At 39.6% G+C, this 22,613-nt stretch overlaps 1 protein-coding gene across 5 annotated transcripts; it reads left to right on the top strand.

Moving 5' to 3' along the window:
• Positions 1–678: 678 nt before the first annotated feature.
• Positions 679–19,018, top strand: LOC129266344 (zinc finger protein 135-like). 5 transcript variants are annotated; one of them, XM_064103550.1, is made up of 6 exons: positions 686–718; positions 945–1,064; positions 3,539–3,803; positions 5,187–5,878; positions 15,252–15,504; positions 15,903–19,018. In XM_064103550.1, exons 3-6 carry the CDS (start codon positions 3,551–3,553, stop codon positions 17,402–17,404), a joined length of 2,700 nt encoding a protein of 899 aa, XP_063959620.1. In that variant the 5' UTR covers positions 686–718; positions 945–1,064; positions 3,539–3,550; the 3' UTR covers positions 17,405–19,018. The 5 variants fall into 5 exon arrangements, with proteins under 5 accessions (XP_054760163.2, XP_063959620.1, XP_063959619.1 ...); XM_064103549.1 differs by having other exon boundaries at positions 939–1,064; XM_064103548.1 differs by having other exon boundaries at positions 711–771; positions 939–1,064.
• The last annotated feature ends 3,595 nt before the right edge of the window (positions 19,019–22,613 follow it).

Here is a 22,613-nt window from a genome sequence, read left to right as displayed (position 1 = left end):
TCTGTGATGTCACACACGTACAACTCCCTCATTACTTTAGTACTTATTTCACCTATATTCTCACTTTTATAGAGTCTATCACAAGGTGAGGTGTAATTCTCTTTATGAGAGGACAAGTACAGAGGTTTCACAACATTATATAATTGATGAATCGTTTGTCATATGATTAGAATGAGCAAAAAAAGATGTTTTGGGGTATATTTTCAGTGTCCAAAAGGGGAGAGTTGTTCATCTGTGACATCTTGGTCGCATTGCCAATGGGAGGATCTCCATAGCATTAGTGATCTCGACATTCAAATGCTCATAATTCTTATATTGCTAGTCCTATATTTTACTCAAACTTTTGTTGATCTTATTCTTTGATTTTTCTGCTTTCACAAAAGCTAACTTGCTCCAAGGGTTTCATTCTCCTTTAATTGTTCATTGAATGAGTGGTTTTTACCCGGCCATCAAGTGTGCCCCCCTTTTGAAAGTGAGGACCTTATTATTTTTACTTTTGCTTGTCAAATTTTCATCGGGAAGATGTGCCCCTCCCCCTTTTGGAAAATCCTAGATCCGCCCCTGTATATATTAATATTATTATTTTGTAAATGTCTAGTCTAGCTTTAATTCAACTTTTGATACCAGTGCCCAGCCTGGTAGCAATTAGTCAGCTAACTTCAATCATCATGCATAGGTAATCAAAATTGTCGGCAACTTCAATCAGGATTACTGTCGTGTGAGTTATTTTTTTTTATTATTTATTTATTTATTTCTGCATGTCATGACAATGTACATTTGTATTAGTATTATTATATTTCCCTCATAATTGCACTGGTCATGAAATTCTGAATGTTCATTGCTGTCTATCTCAAACTTCTTGATTGTTGTTGTGAGACCCCTGGTTAATATATGATCATTATTTTTCACCCCTCCCCAATTTGCTCTGGCTTTGCCAGGAATAGATTGCAAAGCTCAGTCCCGTGTACTCAGAATTGTGTATCACATGATCTGCATATCAGCTGCGATCGCGAGTCAGAAGTGAAGAGCAACTGGCAATAAAATCAGGAAAAAGTCGTCAAAATGTAAGTTCCCCTTCATTTCTTTCATTTTTTTTAATTGCTAACAAAGCATTTACAATATTAGATAAAAAATTTAATAAACAGACAATGATAAAGCTCATAGTCATACTTGTGATATAATACACAAATACTGAAATAGGGCCTAATCATCTTCACAAAGATTTCTAACCCAAAAAAGTACAGATGTCGCCTATGTCTGAGGTCCATACATGTAATGTTTGGACCTCATAGGTACTAGGAGTGGGGCCTGGGCACAGACTGGAACCTCAAATTCGTCAAAAAAACGAAAAGTTCTCTCCTCTACCCCATAGTCTCGATCGGCCATTTTGTTACAATTTTTAACAAAAATGGCCGATCGAGACGGGGGTAGAAGCAACCAGCAGCAACTCCCATCTTTTAGTTTTAACAATAACATCTTTTGGTCTGACGTGGCCGGGGTTTAAACTCCCGGTTGTCAGTAGAGCCGGAGGCGCTGGTCAGAAAATTGGGATCGTCCCAGTTCACAGGGACTGTCTCAGTTTTTAAAGATTTTTTACACAAGAAATCTTCATTCTCCTGTCAAGTGCCGACACCAATCAAGTGCGCTAGTCAATGTAAACATATCAGGTTTCATAACAAGATTATTGGAAGACGGTAAGTCATGCAAAATAGACGGTGAACTGGGGGGGAATTGAGGTCACTGAATCTATTTTTAGCACTCTCGATTCCCGTAATTGATGTCTTTGTGAGTTTGACCCCTAGGGCCTTAGGGGGAAATGAAATAAAACATCCCCATAAACAAGGACAGTCTCAATTTATCAAGACATTATTTGTCTTGGTTTATGAGGATATCCTTGTTTTTCTGGGACAATCCCAATTTTTGGACCAGCACCTCTACTGGTTATGAGACGGATATGCCCTACCAATTTAGCCAATTGCTGGCTCAAGATTTTAATAAGTGCTTAACATATTTATTTTGGTTGATTCTCGTGATTCTTATAATCTGTAAACTACTGTTCTTTTTTACATACTGGTATCCTTTCCAAAGTAATCTAGGTCATGTAAATTATATGTAACATGCTTCACTTCAGTTCTCAAATATATCTCAGACTTGGAGTGTTGGCAAACTAAGACACCATTCTCACTACCGTTCTTAAAACTAGTTTAGTGGAAACCGGTTTAGTGTTTTAGTGGTCTTGAAAGCGATCTTCCAAACCAGATCAGAAAACCACCTCGCGATGTAGTTTTGAACTGGAAGATCGCCATAACCGTTCTTCGGGAAGCGATCTTCGCACCATGGCATGTGGAGAATACCTACGCTGCAGTTTCAAATTTCGCGCGGAGCTGAGAGCGTACCCATAGGGTACATGTATGGTAGGATAGGCAATGGCACTAGATTTGATCTGTAGACATGTGTCCAAAAAGTCAATGGGTGAGTTGGCTTCAAATGTTTTTTAATAGCTACAGAAATGCTTTCTGTGAAGTGGTTTTGAAATGAAAACCACTTTCGGGTGATCAAATGGGAATGCTAGCAAAGCGATCTTCCAAACTGGTTTCCTGAACTGGTTTCCAGAAAACTAGTCTAAGTCCATTGTATATTTAGACTGTCCAGAGCCTAAATCCCTACTAGTTTAGTTCCATTGTTTTTCACTTGCCTTATTTCCCACTTATTACGTTTGAATCTTGTGTGTAAATATGGTCTTTAGGCTTTACGCCAGAATATTCATGCAAGCAGCTCTGCCGAAAATGTCAATGCAGTGGCGAGCGCGAGGCCGCAAGCGTTCATTGAGTTGGTGTGTAGGGGGTTCAGAGTTTACACATTAAATATTCTGTCTGTGATTGTGAAGGAGTAAGAGATCAAAATATTAAATGGAGCAGCTCAGCAGACAAGGAATTTCCGTCTAACTTTAGTACCATCCCTGTAAAAGGGGATTAAAGATCATATTTTATTTCCAATCTTACTAGAGACCCAGGTTTTTTGTTTTGTTTTTTGAATAATTTCTCTTTATTAACAAAACAAAGCCTTCTCTGCTTTTCATAACAAAATAAAAAAGAAGGGGAAAAACGTTTTGGTGTTGGCTCTCTATCTTTTTCACCTTCTGTCTCCCAAACTCTTGTTTTAACCTCTTTATAACAAAAGATAAGTCAATTTTCAAACATCTTCATACCAAGTGCTTCACTATCCCTGTATTGTAATGTTTGATCTCTACCACCATACCCTGTGGGCTGCAGCAAGTTTTGCTATCTTCCATCTTTAATCACATTTTGGTGTTGGCTCTGTATCTTTATCACCTTTTGTTTCCCAAACTCTTGTTTGAACCTCTTTATAACAAAAGATTATTCTATTTTTCAACATCATCAAACCAAGTGCTTCACTCTCCCTGTATTGTAATGTTTGACCTCTACCATCATACCCTGTGGGCTGCAGCAATTAGGTTTGGCAATCTTCCATCTCTTATCACATGGTCCATTAACACAAATTTTCTCTTCTCTTTCAGATCCCATTGTGAATGATAAAGGAATGTAACATGGATCCAAGCTATCGTCAGGGTTTTTATCCGTCTGGTGAGAGAGACAAGGATCAACGTCATCCCCCCAACACTCTCCATCATCCCCAGTTACAGCAGCAACACCTACAACACTACCAGATCCCATTCCACATCTCACCACAGCAACCCCCGTTCATGGTTGACCAGGTAGAGCCGTTGAGGAATAGGGAAGAGTTTGGAAATGGCCAGGTTATGCTCCGTTCCATTTATACTGGTAAGTTTGTTTGTTTTTGTCTCGCCCACCAGAGGTGAAGGCGAGACTTAGGGATCCAAATGTCGGCCGTCCGTCCCAAACCTTATGACACATAACTCCGCAACCGTAAGTCACTTTTCAACCAAACTTGGATAGTAGATGGACTTGGGGGACGTGCATGTTATGCTGCAGTCAGAGGTCACATGGTAAGGTCAAAGATCATTTTCAGGTCAACATTAAAGTTTACATGCAAGACTCTCTAATGACACCTAACTCCGCAACCGTAAGTCACTTTTCAACCAAACTTGGATGGTAGATGGACTTGGGGGACGTGCATGTTATGCTGCAGTCAGAGGTCACATGGTAAGGTCAAAGAACATTTTCAGGTCAACATTAAAGTTTTCATGCAAGACTATCGTATGACACCTAACTCCGCAACCGTAAGTCACTTTTCAACCAAACTAGGATGGTAGATGGACTTAGGGGACGTGCATGTTATGCTGCAGTCAGAGGTCACTTGGTATTAAAGTTCAAAGGTCATTTTCAGGTCAACATTAAAGTTTACATGCAAGACTATCTTATGACACAACTCTGCAACTGTAAGTCACTTTTCAACCAAACTTGGATGGTAGATGGACTTGGGGGACGTGCATGTTATGCTGCAGTCAGAGGTCACACACATGGTAAGGTCAAAGAACATTTTCAAGTCAACATTAAAGTTTACATGCAAGACTATCTTATGACACAACTCCGCAACTGTAAGTCACTTTTCAACCAAACTTGGATGGTAGATAGACTAGGGGGACCTGCATGTTATGTTGCAGTTGGAGGTCACATGGTAAGGTCAAAGGTCATTTTCAGGTCAACATTAAAGTTTACATGCAAGACTATCTTATGACACCTAACTCCGCAACCGTAAGTCACTTTTCAACCAAACTAGGATGGTAGATGGACTTAGGAGACGTGCATGTTATGCTGCAGTCAGAGGTCACATGGTAAGGTCAAAGGTCATTTTCAATGATTGGCTGTTGAGTAATTTAAGACCATGGTTGCCATAATTACAATTTTGCCATAGATGAGACAGACCCCAGGGGCCCATTTCATAAAGGACTTGCAACTGCTGTAACTTTGCCTTTATGGCAACTACCATGGTAACCTTGATTCTGATTGGCTGATGAGCCCTGCTACCATGGTAGTTGCCATAAACAGTTGTAAGTCCTTTATGAAACAGGCCAGGTCTATCATTTTTCTGGTCTTGTTTTTTTCTTGACTGAAATGAAGGCTTAAAATCAAAGTCTGCTTGCACTTCTGAAGGCATCTGCCAACCCATCAAAATGCATTGGCATGCATGTCCTCAGCTGCCATATGACTACATCATTTTGATTTTTTTTGTGTCGGGTGCAGGATCTGTACATCCAAATGCCAACACAAGTCTTCAAGCCTCCAGTGACCATCCTGTTAATTATTCTCCGGGCCTTCAACATGTCACTTTACTCCAACCTACCACCCAATCATCAGGCTTCCCATCCTCTACCTCTCCTACCACCTGTCAGGCTGGTATCTTCACCCCTCCACCAGTTATCACCAGTGACCACACCCCTGTGATTACCCCTCTCGATCCTGCAGCCAGCAGTGGAATCATCAGCAAAGAGCAACCCGACGCTCCAAACTCTCTCACTTCTGCTCATCTCCGTCTTCAGTCAATCACTGCGCCTACCTCAACCTTTCCCTCCACCATCTCCTCCATCCGTCAGACCGTTCTATCCCATCCGACCATCGTCCCACCAAACACTACCTCACAATCCAGAACACCAAACATCCTCACACCATCATCCGCTTTGCAGAAGAATTTGTTTGTATCACAAAGTGTCTTTAACTCGAGAGGACGGAAGTCGAGAGAGAAGTCCAAAGGGGAGGAGAAGACGCCAGGAGCAGATTTGCCAGATTTCTTACATTTTAAGTTTGATTCAGATGACAAGGAGAATATCAGGGGTGTGATCGCAACTGGATTGGTAGAGAAGGGGACAATGTTCGGTCCATATGAAGGCAATCTGCTGGATGAGGATAGTGGAGCTCCTAAGGAATCTACTTGGGAGGTATGTCAAGAATGGAGAGAGAAAGAAATCAATAATGTTTTTCTGTTATTGAAATAAGTGTAATGGTGTAATTTCCAAAGGGTACGAATCATCAACTCATCAAACCGGGGGGAGGGCGGGTGACCCGACAATTGCTCCGCCGACATCTGCTCCGCCGACAACTGCTACGCAAAATACGACAACTGCTCCGCCGACAATTGCTCCGGACAGTTGCTCCGCCGACAGTTGATCCGTCGACACTTGCTCCGCCGATATTTGCTCCGTCGACACTTGCTCCGCCGATATTTGCTCCGTCGACATATGCTCCGCCGATATTTGCTCCGCCGACATCTGCTCCGCCGAAAATTGCTCCGCCGACATCTGCTCCGATTATACGACAATTGCTCCGCCGATATTTGCTCCGCCGACATCTGCTCCGCCGATAATTGCTCCGCCGACATCTGCTCCGCCGAAAATTGCATCGCGACAATTGCTCCGCCGATATCTGCTCCGTCAATGTTTGCTCCGCCGACATCGGCTCCGCCGTAAATTGCTCCGATATTGCGACATTTAAATTAATTCGTACTTTCATGCGCATAACAATTGTAGCACAGGATGAAGACGTCAATTTACAAATGTGTATATTATAATATATATATTGCAAAGTAAATTTGATATAGTGTAGTAGGTTTCACGGTACACCATGTATTCTTTCTTGGGCATATGTTGGTCCTGAAAAGGACCACCCAATCTCGACGTTTCGACAAGTGTGTTCTTGTCGTCCTCAGGAGAATGAGCAAAGTTTGTAAAAGCAGGCCTTATATACTCTGTCGGAGTGCCGTATGCATCGGAGTGCCGTATACATCGGAGAGACGGGTCGTTCCTTCAACACTCGGATTAAGGAACACAAGGCCCATGGTAGGAGAGACGAGAGGGAAAAATCTGCAATCATCGATCATGCCCATACGCATGATCACCGGATTCTTTGGGATGAGAGTAGACTAGTCACCCGTGTCCCCTACTGGTATCAACGGAGAGTCAGAGAAGCGTTGGAGATTGAGGAACATAACACTGTTCCTCAAGACAGCGGCCTCCAACTCAGCAATATCTGGCTTACCGTTCTAGACAAAGAGGCTAATTTGCCTAATTAGCCTACCCGGACGTTCCACACACGTGTGAGCACTGCAGTGTATGGGCGGAAGTGGTGACTTTTGTCATTCATGCTAATCCTAGCGGGAATGATAACTGACAGCAATTTCCGGTCGTCGCTGGTTTTGCGCGCCCAATTTGTGTGTTGTCACCCACGTCCGCATATGTGGATGTCATGTGACCTATCTAGCCAATCAGAGACATGTACCCTGCGAGATACCGTGCATACGGCACTCCGACAGAGTATATAAGGCCTGCTTTTACAAACTTTGCTCATTCTCCTGAGGACGACAAGAACACACTTGTCGAAACGTTGAGATTGGGTGGTCCTTTTCAGGACCAACATATGCCCAAGAAAGAATACATGGTGTACCGTGAAACCTACTACACTATTCTTCTTCGCCATGGAAACCTTCAGAAATTATAAATTTGATATATTACATGACATAAACAGGGGCCGCGGAACGTTTTTCAAAGTGGGGGCTGACCATGCTAAAAATCACAATCATATGGTCATTTTTACGTTTTTGTACACGGTTTTGGAAAAAAAAGGGGGGAGGGGGAGGGGGAGGGGGCTGAAGCCCCCAGCCCCCGGTTCCGCGGCCCCTGATACATAACATAGAAAGAAATAGAAAAAAGGGATAAGCACAAAGGAGGGATAGATATTCTTAATTCTTATTCCTTGGGGGGCATTTGTTTAAGTTTTATTTCGTGCCTGGTGATTAAAATGAAAAAAAAAATACGCGTGTTCATGTAATTATTATGACGGGACAAAAAAAAAATTCTTAGCGTCAAAATCCCTCTGGCGAAATATGCTCCGAATTTGAGATATTTGCTCCAGGTGAAATTCAATAGGTATGTTTTATGTTTACAATAAAAAAAAATGCGTATAAATGTCCCCTTTCCAGGTTAATAACATCTCGTGCTTCGTGCTCGCATTATAAATTCAGTGCGATGCGTTATTGGGTTTCATGAATATGTAACTATATTATTACTGGTATATATATGTGTATTATTGTCTTTTAGAAACAACATTATTTGTTTTTACGTTATGAGAGAGATACATACATATATTCATTTATTAAAATATATTTATATTGTTGCTATTGCACAGAATAGAAAAAAATACAACCGAAGTCTCGTCTTATAGCAACTCACCAGTAGCGTAATGAGCCAACAAAAAAAATGGAGGGGGCCAGACAAGGATGACATTTAGTTTCCTTTCCTTTATTCTTTTTTTTTCATTGGTAGGGAGAATGGGGGGGGGGATCCGTGACCCCTAGCACGCCCCTCCCCTATCTGTACGCCAGTGATGATCATGCTTTCGTTTGAAACAAATTTAAAGAAAAAAGTTTCAAGGGTAGATAAGGCCCAAGACGTATTAAAAAATATTGATAAAAATATTAACAATTGTAATGCTGATAAATATACAATAAATCAAGCGGTAACCAATGAAAATTAATAGTGTGAAAGAACAAAACGAGAAAGAGGGAGAGAGAGAGAGAGGGGGGGCGCGAATGTATGGTGTATAAGTTGCTGGAAAGCAGAAGGGCAGGGGCTGATCTAGCCTTCGCCAATAGGAGGGGGGGGGGGTTTATAGCCATATTTTCCCCGATCGGCCGCTCGATGATGATTTTGGTTTCTTTGAAGGGGTAGTCCTAAAGTCACTTAGCTTTATTCTTATAAATCAACATAAATATATAATATCATAATCCTTATTTATATAATGCGAGCGCGAAGCGCGAGCTAAACTTTTAAAGGAAATTTAATGGTTTTTTTCTAAAATTGGAATATTCTGGTCAATGTTTGTTATCCTGAGAAAGATGTGTATGCAATTAAATAATTACTACGAACGAGAAGCGCGAGCAGAAATGAACTGATGGAAAAGGAACTTGTTAAAGATTGCTTGCAGATAGCCATGAAGACGTTAAATACTTTAAAAATCATATAAAGCGAGTGCAAAGCGCGAGCGGAAAATTTCGAGATTTAGACCTACTGAACGAGACACTCTATTCATGTTTTGTGAATCATGAAAAGGATGAGTAATTGGGGATCTTCCTTACATTAATAATGCGAGCGCAAAGCGCAAGCAGAAATTTTTTTAATGTATACATTTTAAAGTGATCGAAAAGATAACCTGTTAAGGACTGCTTGCACTTAGCCATGAAGACACTACATATTTCAACAATCAAATAATGCGAGCGCGAAGCGCGAGCTGAAACATTTTGAAATTTCTACATAAAGAATTGAAAATTTCAATCAATTTTTGTAATCGTGAACAGGATAGCTATATAACTAACCAATTAAAGCGAGCTCGAAGCGCGGGCGGAAAAATCGAGATTTAGACCTAAAACGGAACACTCTATTCATGTTTTGTAAACCATGAAAAGAATGAGTAATATGGGATCTTCCTAACTTGATAATGCGAGCACAAAGCGCGAGCAGAACATTTTTGATATTGTGATCTGAAACTGGATAATGTTTTAAATAGAATAAACTATTTGATTTTCCGACGTAAAAAAGAGTCAATTTCTGCTCTATATTTCAAGCACTTTGTGAATTTGTGAGGGGGATATGGATTGCACTTAATAAAGAGCTGATATGTTCTATTATTACTTTGAGTTTTGACATATATAGGACCGGGACATCCTTAGGACATGTCATCATATGAAAATGATGACTATTTTCCTATTCCTCTTGCTAAGCGCGAGACAAAACAAAAGGGACAATTTAATTTCTAAATTAATATCTTACTCATTAATGCCTAATGACGGCACGAAATCTGATGATATTATGGTCTGAAAACTGGACATTTCAATTACTTTCGTAGTCATAAATAGGATGCATCAGTTAATATATTTTTAACCATGAATGCGAGCGCAAATCGCGAGCCAAATTTTTTGATAAACTGTCATTTTATTTATTTATTTATTTATTTCTGATATTTTGACAGGGTAGCCCATTCACCAATAAGTAGTGGTCTTCCATGGGGCCCTGAATAACAATAAACATATTTACAAAATGCATAACGTATGTACAGAATGTTACAGCATTAAGATTCACATTAGGATTTGAATGTAAAACGAAACATTAACAAACTTAGCAGCTAACAAAACGCAGACGGGCACTCGTTTGACGTATAATAAAATATCAATAAATCAAATTAATTAAGAAGGGCATCTTGAAAATACTGATAATATACACCAAATCATCAAGGTCATGCTAACACAAAATAAGCACAGCAGTGGATGTTCTGCAAGTTATTTATAAATTACAAGTTCTTTTAAACATTCTCTTAAATGAAATGACAGAAGGAGCTGTTCTAATTGAATTATCAAGCTTATTCCATTCAAATATTGAAGATACGATTGGACTACACTTATAACAATCAGTGCGAAACTTGGGCACGCGTAAATATCCACTGTCTCTCTGTCTGGTATGATGTTCATGTACATCATTTGGATTGGTTAAGTTTACCTGAAGGTAAGAAGGTGCTAAATTATGAACACATTTAAATATCATCAAAACGCGACTGAGCTCAAATCGTTTGTCTAGTGTCATCCATTTAAGACTTGTGAACAAATCAGCCGACGGTGTGTCGTATGTCTTGTTCAATATAATTCTTGCAGCCCTCTTCTGAATTTTTTGCAGCTTAATTGTATGGGATTGAAATCTATTCGACCATACAGCAGAACAGTAATCAAATCTTGGCAACACTAAACTATTATAAAGCAACTTTAAGGACTGCACAGGCAAAGAACTTTTCGCTCTCTTTATTATGCCAATGCTTTTCTGAGTAAGTTTACATACATTTTCAATTTGTTTTGACCATTTCAGTTCTTCATCTATCAAAACTCCTAAGCATTTGGTGAATTGAACTCTATTTATCAAATCACCGTTTAACGAAATCGTGAAAGAATCTATTTTCCTGAGATTAGCACGAGAACCTATTATCATGACACAAGTTTTTTCAGTGTTGAGGACGAGCTGATTATCTTTAATCCATGCCATGACCTTGTTTAATGCAACAGTTAATTTTTCTTCCAAAACTGTCGCATCATTCGCACTGACGGTAAGTGTCGTGTCGTCAGCGTACATATCTATAATACCTTCATGAATACATTCAGGTAAACTATTAACATATATTGAAAATAAAAGGGGACCTAGAATTGACCCTTGTGGCACGCCTAATTTGACGATTGAAGGGTGCGATTTGGCTCCTTTGAATTGTGTCACTTGTTGTCGATCAAATAAATATGATTTGAACCAAGTGATAGTCCTCTTACTACAACCAATGCAAGTTAATTTCTTTAAAAGCAGCTCATGGTCCATGAAGATCTATGAACGCAACTCCAGAAATTAAATTGTTATCAATGTTTAACGACCACTGATTTACAAGTTTTGCAAGGGCAGTAGTTGTTGAATGCATAGGCCGAAAACCAGATTGATTTGGGTGTAATAAATCATTCACGTCCAAGAATTCACTTAGCTGTTGGTGAACAGCCCTTTCTAAAATTTTACTCACGATTGGTAATATAGAAATTGGGCGGTAATTATTCAACGAAGACATATCACCAGATTTAAATATTGGTACTACCCGAGCCTTTTTCCATTCACGAGGAACAACTCCAGTAGTAAGGGATTTGTTAATAATATCACAAAGGGACTCTGCGATAACATTTTTTGTCATCTTTAAAAGTTTGCAGCTAACATTATCTTCCCCAGTTGATTTATCTATACTCAGATTATCAATCTGTTTCAAAACAAAATCTCTAGTAATCAACTCTAGCTCAAATTGAGAGTGAATTGAACCAACATTTGTATCATCTTCTACTTGAACTCTCTGTTGAGACGTATCCCTTTGCAGGTCCTTAGTAATATTAGTAGCATTTGAAATGAAAAATTCATTAAATGCTTCAGCAATATTTGCATTGCCCGACACATCTGTTCCATCTACGTTTATGGTGTTGGGAGAAATAGGTAATGACTTGGGCACAAGTTCTCTCAAACATCTCCACATTTTCTTACTATTCTTTTGATTTTGTGAAATCTGGTTAGCATTATATTCTTTTTTACTTTTTCTCATGAGATGAATAACTTCATTTTTCAGAAATTTGTATGTGTCCCAAATATCGTTATTTTTGTTAACTTTAGCTGTTTTTAGAACCTTATCACGTTCCTTCATTAGCTTGACAACCTCGTCAGATATCCAAGGACAAGCTTTTTTTCTTATCCGCTTTTTACAAAAGGGAATGTGCCTGTTGATTACATCATTGAAAAATGTCAACCATACATCCCAAGCAACATCAACATCATCTATATCTTTTACGACCTGCCAAGGAATATTTCTCAATTCACTATAAAATGTTTCCTCATCAAGATTTTTAAATGAACGAAATTCTGCAAATTCAGAATCTTTATACATCTTAGCACTGAAATCGCGAATTGTATACACCAAATAATGATCACTTATACTAGTTTCAAATATTCCCCATTCACTGTATAGTTCTTTGTCTGATACAAATATCAAATCAATTAAAGTGGCAGAGGTATTTGTAACTCTTGTAGCAGTATCAATTAGCTGACTCAGCCCGTACATATTTGTATAAAACATTATTTTTTCCCCATTCACATCATTTAGTTGTGGCATACAATCACAGTTGAAATCACCCAAAATAATACTGCTCATATCTTCCAAGAGAGCAGCATCCAAGTTTCTGTCTAATTCTTCAAAGAAATCAACATGAGAATTCGGAGGTCTATAAAACTCCCCAACCAGAATTGGAGACTTGTTTGGATAATGCAATTCAAACCAAATACATTCTAAATTTGGTGAAATCAGATCATCCCTTCTTTTGTAATTGAACTTCTTCGATATGTATACAGCCACACCACCTCCGTGTCTCGTACGATCTCTACGTAATAAGACATAATCATCAATACGCAATTCAGAATCATCAATCATTGAGTCGCAAAGTGTCTCATTCAATCCGACAACATCAAATGATGAATTTCTCAGAAGTAATCTAAGTTCATCAATTTTAGCAATTAAACTGTGAATATTCAAATGAGCAAATTTCATTAAATGGGGATTTTAAGTAGTTTATTTGTATATTCAATATTGAGAAATACATAACTCTCCATTCAAATGCGAGCGCAGCGCTAGCTGATACGTTTTGACAATCGGACCTGAAAAGGGATATTTTGAAAACTTTACGGAATACACGAAAATAATAGGTACCTGATATATCAAAATTTGCGAGTGCGCAGCGCGAGTAGAAAATGTTAAAATTCAGACCATAAAACTGACATTTTTACAGAGCACTTTTTAAAAATCAATTTGTAAATCACACAAAACAATGAAAGTTCGATTCCCGAGGTGAAATATGTTTTGTATATTGACTTCCAAACTTGATATTTAAACTCCATAATTATTGAACAGGCAATGCGAGCGCGAAGCGCGAGGGAAAATTTTATACAGTGACATGAAAGATTCTTTTTATTTTCCAAGTCTTTCCCTCATCTTATTTTATTTACTCGTCTTCCTCCTCTTCTTTTTACTCTTCTCTTTCCATCTTTTTTCTTTCTTTCCTTTTTTTCTTTTTTTTTTGTTCAGCCAGTGGGGGGGGGGGGCCCTCGGCCCCTCCCCTGGATCCGCCTATGGAAGAGATATTGTGTCCAGCACCCCCCCCCCATTCTCTCCCCGCTCAAGACCGGATTGAAACCAATGATAATAATATATGAACAAAAATCCAGATTCACAATTCCAATGGGGAGTGTGTCATTCCCCTTCTGCGTTACAATTTGTCAAGACAGTGGCGGCGGCAGGGAGAACAATTTGGTTTTTTTAAGCAGAAAGCTGTGATGATAGGGGAGAATGAAATAAATAGATAAAAATAATAAGAACAAAACAACAACAAAACAATTTGTAAGATGTTCATGCAATTGTATTATCGGAGCACATGACGGCGGAGCAATAGACTGCGGAGCAATTGTCGTGAAGCAAATGTCGTATAATTGGAGCAATTTTCGGCGGAGCAATTATCGGCGGAGCAATTGTCGCGGAGCAATTGTCGTAAAATCGGAGCAGATGTCGGCGGAGCAATTTTCGGCGGAGCAACTGTCGGCGGAGCAAATATCGGCGGAGCAGATGTCGACGGAGCAAATATCGGCGGAGCAAGTGTCGACGGAGCAACTGTCGGCGGAGCAACTGTCCGGAGCAATTGTCGGCGGAGCAGTTGTCGTATTTTGCGTAGCAATTGTCGGCGGAGCAATTGTCATGGAACCGGAGGGCGTAGTCTGCAAACGCAGAATCAAATTTGACACAAATTAGAATCCAAAGGCTTGTATTCTGAAGTCGGGTTTGATTTAAACTCTGGTTTTAAGTTGTGGTTTAACTATGGAAGGCCAATTGTTACATAATCACTAACAGAAGAGATATCATACTTTAGCTCATTCGGCTCTCAAATCATTCATAATTGGGTAGGAAGTATAAATAGATGATTGTCTTCACCATCGATGAATCAGGAAAGAGCACAGTAAACGTAAGAAACATAACTTAATAAAAATTTTGATACTTTTGGCTTCCCATACTTAAACCACAACTTTAAACCTGAGTTTAAGTTAAACCCGACTTCAGAATACAGGCTTCTGTCTGTATGAGAGGCATTCACAGTAGGCCTACATAGTAAATCTAGTCTCGCTACTTCAGACTCATGCATTATGCGCTATGCAAATTGCGAAAATCTATGGTCTGTGCCTGCAGACACCTGGGGGCATTTCCAGGAATTGTATGACTTTACATACTACTTGTGGTCTGTTCTTGTTCTAGATGAGATAGACCTACCCTCGAGAAGGAGAAGATTTGTGTTTTGCTAAAAATATATCATATTATATAAATATTGTATTCAGATGATTGTTAACAACAAGAATTGGGCTGTGATTGATATCCAACAATATTGTTATTGATATCCCAAAAATGTCGCTGGAGCAAAAATGTTTTTGGAAATCCATTGTGATCGTCTCAGAGACAACAATATATGATATCTTGTTTAGTTGCTGATATACAGTATTTTTGAAAGTTTACAGTGCAAACTCTGGTGCTAACAACTCATATTAAGGTTTATCCATCAACTCGGAGATTCAATCATCAAAATTTGTAATTATATTTTTTCCAGAAGTGTGGTTAAATTTGAATATTTCCACTGTATAAAACAGTTTTTTTTCTTAATTTGTGTCATCACAGCTTTGCTTACGAGGCAAGGTCTTTCTGTACATCGATGGCAAAGGCAAGGGTCGTTCACACATGATGTCCTATGTCCAGTGCGCCCGGAATGAATCTGAACAGAACCTGGAGGCCATCCAGTCGTTTGGTGACGTCTACTTCCGAGCAATGAAGACGATTGAGCCGGGAGACGAGCTCAAGGTGTTCTATAGTGAGGTGTACAGTGACCTTGTAGGATTTCAAATGAAATTGGATGATCTTATCTATCATGAAGGTAGGTTTTTTAATTGTCGAGTGGGGCATGGGGCAACCTGCCCCCAATGATAGTTTAAGCAGTGAAAAAAAAGAGGGCTAGTTTCTTGAGTGGACAACTGTATACCTACATGTAAGTGTAAATTATGTGACCTTTAGGCCTTCCCCCCCCCCCCCCCCCCATGTGGTTACATGTATGTATTAAAGTTGCTAAATTATTCTGGACAATAAATATTTTGATCAGTTCTTTGTATACCTACTGAAAAGGCCCACAAAACCCAAACCACTGAGTGAAACATTTTCAAACAATCCTGAAAAAACCCCATGAAGGTTGAAGCACATGTATATGTCAGGTTGTAAAGTGGGTAAGGATAGTGTGGAAAGGATATCTTAAGCAAGATTTCTTTCTCTTTTCCACAGATGATAATGAATTTGAATGCAAGCAATGCAGCACTAGGCTCCCATCTGCCAAGAGAATGCTAAGACACGTCAAGTTTGATCATGAGACTGATTCCTCAAAGGAGCTATGTCCCATTGTAACGTGGATGGTAAAAGCCAAGACTGACGTTGAGAACATTAGTCCAAGTTCTGAACAAGCTAATGAGAAAGAAGACAGCACTGAACCAAGCAAGCACTACACCTGCACTGTCTGTGGTAAGAACTTTCCAACTGAGGGAAGGCTGGAGGCTCATGCCATGTTCCACGAGTTCACCGAAGACCACACCTGTCCAGTATGCGGAGAGAGACAGAGGAATACATTCATGCTGACAAAACACATGGCAAGGCACGTCATTAGGACGCACAAGTGCAGCAAATGTGACAAAGCTTATAAAACCAGAGGAGCGCTGTACAGACATGAGCGAGATATGCATGGTATACCAGTGGTCAGGAACCATAGGTGCAGGATATGTCCCATTCGCTTTGCCAAAAAGCTTGAGTGCTTGAAGCATGAGATGACACACAGAGAATTCAAGGATGTCGTAGGCACGCCGAAGAAGAGAGCTTGCAAGATGAACATAGAGCCTGATAAAAGAATAACACAGACAAAAAATATTGATGATAATATTGAAAATATTGGAAGATCGAATTCTGTTGGTGAAGAAAGATTATCCATTCCTGAAGAAGAGGAAATTCACAATGCTAGCAATAAAACCAGTAGGGACACTGAAAGGTTGCCCATGCAGCCTCGTAATCGGAAACCAAAGGCAAAGGCGAAGGGTAAACCCCAGGAACCCCAAGACATGTTGGGTAAAGCGGCTGACTATTACATCAAACCTAGACCTTTCAAGTGTCGCTACTGCTCCAAGAGGTATGTTGATAAGACCAAAGCTTATGAGCATGAGAAGGAAGTCCACGAAGGAAAAGGAACGTACAAATGCACAGACTGCGGAAGGATGTTCATGAACGAAGCCCGTTTCTTGGATCATGTCAAGAACCATGAGCAACATCGGTTGTACCGCTGCAATCTCTGTGCTCGATCCTTCGCCTCAGAGACTGCTTTGAACAACCATCAAGGAGAACACAACGGTCTAAAACCTTACAAGTGTGACCTCTGTGGACGTGGCTTCCGCGTCAAGAACGCCGTCTACCAGCACAAGAGACGTATGCACCAGACACGGCAAATGCGCTTCTTCTGCACTGTCTGCAACAAGGGCTTCCCCGACAAAGGTGGCCTGACCAAGCATGAGAGACGCCACAAGGGTATCCGCCCTTTTGTGTGCCTGGTGTGCGGGAAAGGATTCACTGTGAAGCATAGCTTACAGGTTCACATGCAGAGTATGCATGAAGAGAAGAGACCCTTCACCTGTCACATCTGCTTGAAGACATTCTCCTTGAATCATAGCTTTACGTCTCACATGTTCAGGCACAAGATACAGGGTGGGGAACCTTCAGAACAATCCCAACAACAACAGCAATCTTAGAGGAATGGCAGTTTAACCCTAAAAGAACTGGGGGGCATGACGGCCCCCTCAACGCTTCGTGCGATATTTCCGAAACGCAAAAAGTTAGCGCCCACAAATTTTATGACTTTTTTCTTTGAAGTCTCGCGCAACTTTTGAGACCAAATTCGCGACATTCGGGTATAGCATAGCGACGTCATTGGACTTTTTACGAGGCAATGTCATGCCGAAAATGGCTCATTTTTATACTTTGTGTACAAAGTCTATGGGAGATGAAATTCATAAAAGGGTGATTATTTTTCATTCTAATCGGTTTGCTTAATTAATTTAGGGTTTTATTTAGTTGTTAAATGGTCTGTAATAATTTCCATTGAAAAACAAAAGATGAAAAAACAAAGAAATAAGAAAATATTGGCTTTCGCAATTTTTCTTTATGGAAACCTTTAAATTAGATTAAAAAGATGAGATCTGCAAAAAAAAGAAGAAAATTTGAAGTGAAATTGGGTGTTAGAAATGCAAATAATGTTTTTCATGAATAAATTTGCATATTTTATTCATAATTTATTTTCGGATTTTTATTTATACCATCTTGTAGGTTATGTGGTAAGGAATGTGTGTGCCAAATTTCGGCGCGATCGTTTGAACGGCGGCCGAGATCAGAAGGGGGGCCATCATGCCCCCCCCCCCCAGTCCTCATTTGATCTCAAATAGCCCAGTCCTTATAGGGTTAAATAACCTATTGCTATTATGTCTATGGCGATTTTAAGATTATATTTTATTGAACAAGATAATGATAGGACTAGAAACTTGTTTTGAGCAATCACATTATAGTGCAATAACTTTGCAATGTTGCTTCAGGCCTACACGTCTTGATGCCATTTTAATACTATGTCAATTAGAAAAATCACACAAAATATTTTTTCCATATATTAGATCAACATTGATCTATTTTGTCTTTACATTTACTTTGTGATACCAAACTTCACTCTTAATGAATAATAGAAATGTCTCCATTGAATTTGAAAAGGGAGTAGTTTGTCTTTTGTGTGTGCTTACTCATGCATAACTGTTTTTTTTCTTTGGTTGAATTTTTTGGCAAAGTTTAGTGGTAGGTAAGGAAACAAAAGAAATAAAGAGGGGGGGTGGGACCCCAGTGTCCACACGCATTGTTAAAGGACAAGTCCACCCCACCAAAAAGTTTATTTGAATAAAAGGAGAAAAATCCAACAAGCAAAACACTGAAAATTTCATCAAAATCGGATGTAAAATAAGAAAGTTATGACATTTTAAACTTTTCCTTAATTTCACAAAAACAGTTATATACACATCCTGGAAGGTATGCAAATTGGCAGACTGATGATGTCACCCACTCACTATTTCTTTTGTATTTCATTATATGAAATATGAAAAATTCTAATTTTCTCCCCATTGTCGTGTGAAACAAAATTTTATTACTCCCTGAACATGTGGAATTACCATTATTTTAACAGTTTATGGTTAAGTCAAGTTGGTCCTTGTTGTCAAATCTGTAAAAATTGAAATATTGTATAATTCAAACAATAAAAAACAAAAGAAATAGTGAGTGATGGACATCATCGACTCTCTCATTTGCATATCGCTGAGTTGTGCGTTTAACTGTTTTGTGAAAAATAAGCAAAACTTAAAAACGTCATAACTTTCTTATTTTACATCCGATTTTGATGAAATTTGCAGCGTTATGTTTGTTTTATTTTTCTCTATCGATTTAAATCAACAATTTTCTGGGGTGGACTTGGCCTTTAAGGAGGTGAATACCATGCTACATATACAGTAGAACAGAGACTTTCAAAATGAACCCTAAACAAGCAATCTTTCTTCCATCTCAAAGAGTCCAACTAAGACCATTAATAATCGCGTTTTCCCCCACCCTAAACAAAGCAACAAGAATTGCATTTTTTATAGGGTGAAACAAGTGCTCTTTTCAGTTTTCATGGTATGTGCCAACCGTGGAAAACAACCCATTTATGATTTTGTGTACGAGCATACGGTGTCCATCTTGTAATGGCAGTATCCCCATACTCCCTCCCCCCCCCCCTCCCACTATAGTGTGAGACAGAGGACAAAAGGCAGAAAAGAATGGGAGATTTGGAGAGAAGAGGGGGTGAAGAGAAAGGGGTTTAGAAGCAGAATGGGAGAGCAGAGAAAAGAGGAGATGGAATGGAAGAGAGGTGAGCGATGGAGAACAGACAGCAGATAAAAGAGGAAGATAGAGGGAAGGGAGAGGAACTGAATGAGAGAAGGGGGTAGAAACGGTACAGGAGAGATGGAAAGCAACGAGAAGAGAAGTGAGCAATTGAGAATAAACAGAAGGTAAGAGGGGGAAAGGAGTTGAGAGAGGAATAGGAGAAGAGAGGAAAGTAAGGAGGTTTACAGATCGGAGAGACGGGGCATACGAGAGGAATAGGAGGAGAAGAGAGGGAAGCAAGGAGGTTTACAGATCGGAGAGAGGGGGTAGAAGCAGAATTGAAGAATGGGCGATGGCGTACAGAAAACGGATAAGGGAGGGATAGGAGAATAGAGAAAGAAATAGAGTAATGGAGACGGGGGAATGGAAGAGTTAGAAAGGGGGCAGAAGAGAAGCGAGAGAGTGACACATGGGAGGTGGAGAAGACAGAGTGAGACTGATGGAAAGGGGGGAGTTAGGTGAGAGTAAGATATGAGAGAGGGACGAAATTGGGTAAAAGACAATATTTTCGCCAGCAAAATCACTGCAATCCGAATATTCCTACATGTATCATTTTTTGTGTTTTGTTTTTTCTCCCGGTTCTCCAGTAATGAACATAAATATTCCATAGTATAAAAAATACTCGTAAATATTATCTTTATAGAATTTAGTACCAATGAACGCAGGGCCCTTGGACCATTTTATTTTACAAGGGATGCTGATCCGCTGATGTAAATTTGACAAGCAGAAAATGGGGGTTTCACTGTAAAAAAAAGAAAAGAAAAAAGATGGTCATTTTGGTTCCGAGAAATATGACAAGCAAAAAATATTGTCACACCTACCAGAATTACAGGGGGTGCTGCCTGTGAAGAATAATGTAACACCTCCCGCTGCCCAGGGTCATGCAGGGGCCGCGGATTGGTTTTCAAAGTGGGGGCTGACTATGCAAACAAGTGGAATGCCTCTGGCCGTCTCACCTGCATGCATCACGCGCCATATAGCAGCAGTGCTGATTTTGAAAACTACTATTACTCGCACAAGATGTTCAGTGATACTTGGTTACTCTTATTTCCACGTTTTATGAACTAGACCAATACACTTATAGAGATATGATGGCAATTCAACAAATACCCCCAACGTGGTCAAAGTTCTTTGACCTTACATGACCTTTGACCTTGATCATGTGACCTGAAACTCGCACAGGATGCTCAGTGATACTTGATTACTATTATGTCCAAGTTTTATGAACTAGACCAACACACTTTCAAATTTATGGCTGTAATTCAACAAATACCCCAATTTGGCCAAAGTTCATTGACCCTAAATGACCTTTGACCTTGATCATGTGACCTGAAACTTGCACAGGATGTTCAGTAATACTTGATTACTATTATGTCCAAGTTTCATGAATCAGATCCATAAACTTTCAAAGTTATGATGGTAATTCAACAGATACCCCCAATTCGGCCAAAGTTCATTGACCCTAAATGACCTTTGACCTTGGTCATGTGATGTGAAACTCATGCAGGATGTTCAGTGATACTTGATTAACCTTATGTGTAAGTTTCATGAACTAGGTCCATATATTTTCTAAGTTATGATGACATTTCAAAAACTTAACCTTAGGTTAAGATTTTGATGTTGATTCCCCAAACATGGTCTAAGTTCATTGACCCTAAATGACCTTTGACCTTGGTCATGTGACATGAAACTCAGGCAGGATGTTCAGTAATACTTGATTAACCTTATGGCCTAGTTTCATGAACTAGGTCCATATACTTTCTAAGTTATGCTGTCATTTCAAAAACTTAACCTCAGGTTAAGATTTGGTGTTGACGCCGCCGCCGCCGCCGTCGGAAAAGCGGCGCCTATAGTCTCACTCTGCTATGCAGGTGAGACAAAAATCACAATCATATGGTAATTTTTACGTTTTTGTACACGGTTTTGGAAAAAAGTGGGGGCTGTAGCCCCCCCCCCCCCCCTCCTCCCCGCTTTCGTGGCCCCTGTCATGAATGAACACGTGAAACCAGGGGCGGATCAAGTATTTTCCAAAGGGGGGGGGGACATTTTCCCGACGAAAAATTTGACAAGCATAACCAAAAAAAAAAAAAAGGTTTTCAACCTAAAATAAATGGAGCGGCGCAGAACTTATTTTCTTCGCCAACCATTTTTCCACTTTATTTAACACCACCCCCACACTTTTCCGATCCCACTTTACCATAAAACAGCATTTTGAATTATGTGATTGGCACGGGCGTAAATCCCGGGGGAGGAGATATGTGACCAGCCACCCAAAATCACCAATATGTCAATATGTCAGCAAGTAACCAAAAATGTAACAAATAGTATTTAAAAAGTATTCAGTCGGTCCCAGAAAGAAAAAGGGTGGTGTCGTTTGGTGTCGTTGCCCATTAGCCTCTCAATCCCTTCCCTGGCCTCGCCTGCAAATCAAAACATGTGATATGCAGCCATAATAGAGCTAGGGAAAAACGCAATTGTATGATGATGAATCGGACCCCAATTAAGCACTTAATTGCACCCCGCGAAGGTCTATGAGGCCTTTGCTTGGTTATGCATTTTGATTGGAGGAAAGTTTGCTCGTTGCGCCGATATAGACAGAGTTTGCGCAGTGACCCACGATGTCCAGCGTGACCGTACCGTAATGCGAGGGCGCTGTGACAAGGTTACCATTAGTGTTCCTGTATTAAAATACAGGAACACTATAGTTACCATCAGAGATGAATTCGAACTCTGATATCGCCATAGTCCACCACATCTCAAAATTTGTTAAAAATAACAAGAGGAAATTAAACAAGCATAACATTTGATTTTTTCAAATTCATATGAATTTATAAGAAATTTATTAATTTTAATGTAGGCCTAGACAATAGTATTTCGCCTGATTTCACACAACAGTATAAACACTATTTATTTTTATTATTATTTTTTTTTACCATGATTGAATATGAAATATGATTTTTTTCTCTGTACGTGAAATACACTTCTTCTTTTTAATTCTTCTTTAAT

This window comes from Lytechinus pictus, chromosome 8, assembly GCF_037042905.1.
Source record: "Lytechinus pictus isolate F3 Inbred chromosome 8, Lp3.0, whole genome shotgun sequence".
NCBI lineage: Eukaryota > Metazoa > Echinodermata > Echinoidea > Temnopleuroida > Toxopneustidae > Lytechinus > Lytechinus pictus.
The sequence above is the reverse complement of the archived record's forward strand: the minus strand, read 5'-3'. Positions and strand labels throughout refer to the sequence as shown.

Excerpts from the sequence above, each read along its gene's own strand:
- LOC129266344 (XM_054904188.2), top strand. The coding sequence starts at position 3,551 with ATGATAAAGGAATGTAACATGGATCCAAGCTATCGTCAGGGTTTTTAT. Across the intron at positions 3,804-5,186 it reads GCTCCGTTCCATTTATACTG|GATCTGTACATCCAAATGCC; the intron begins GTAAGTTTGTTT and ends TGTCGGGTGCAG. Across the intron at positions 5,879-15,251 it reads CTAAGGAATCTACTTGGGAG|CTTTGCTTACGAGGCAAGGT; the intron begins GTATGTCAAGAA and ends GTGTCATCACAG.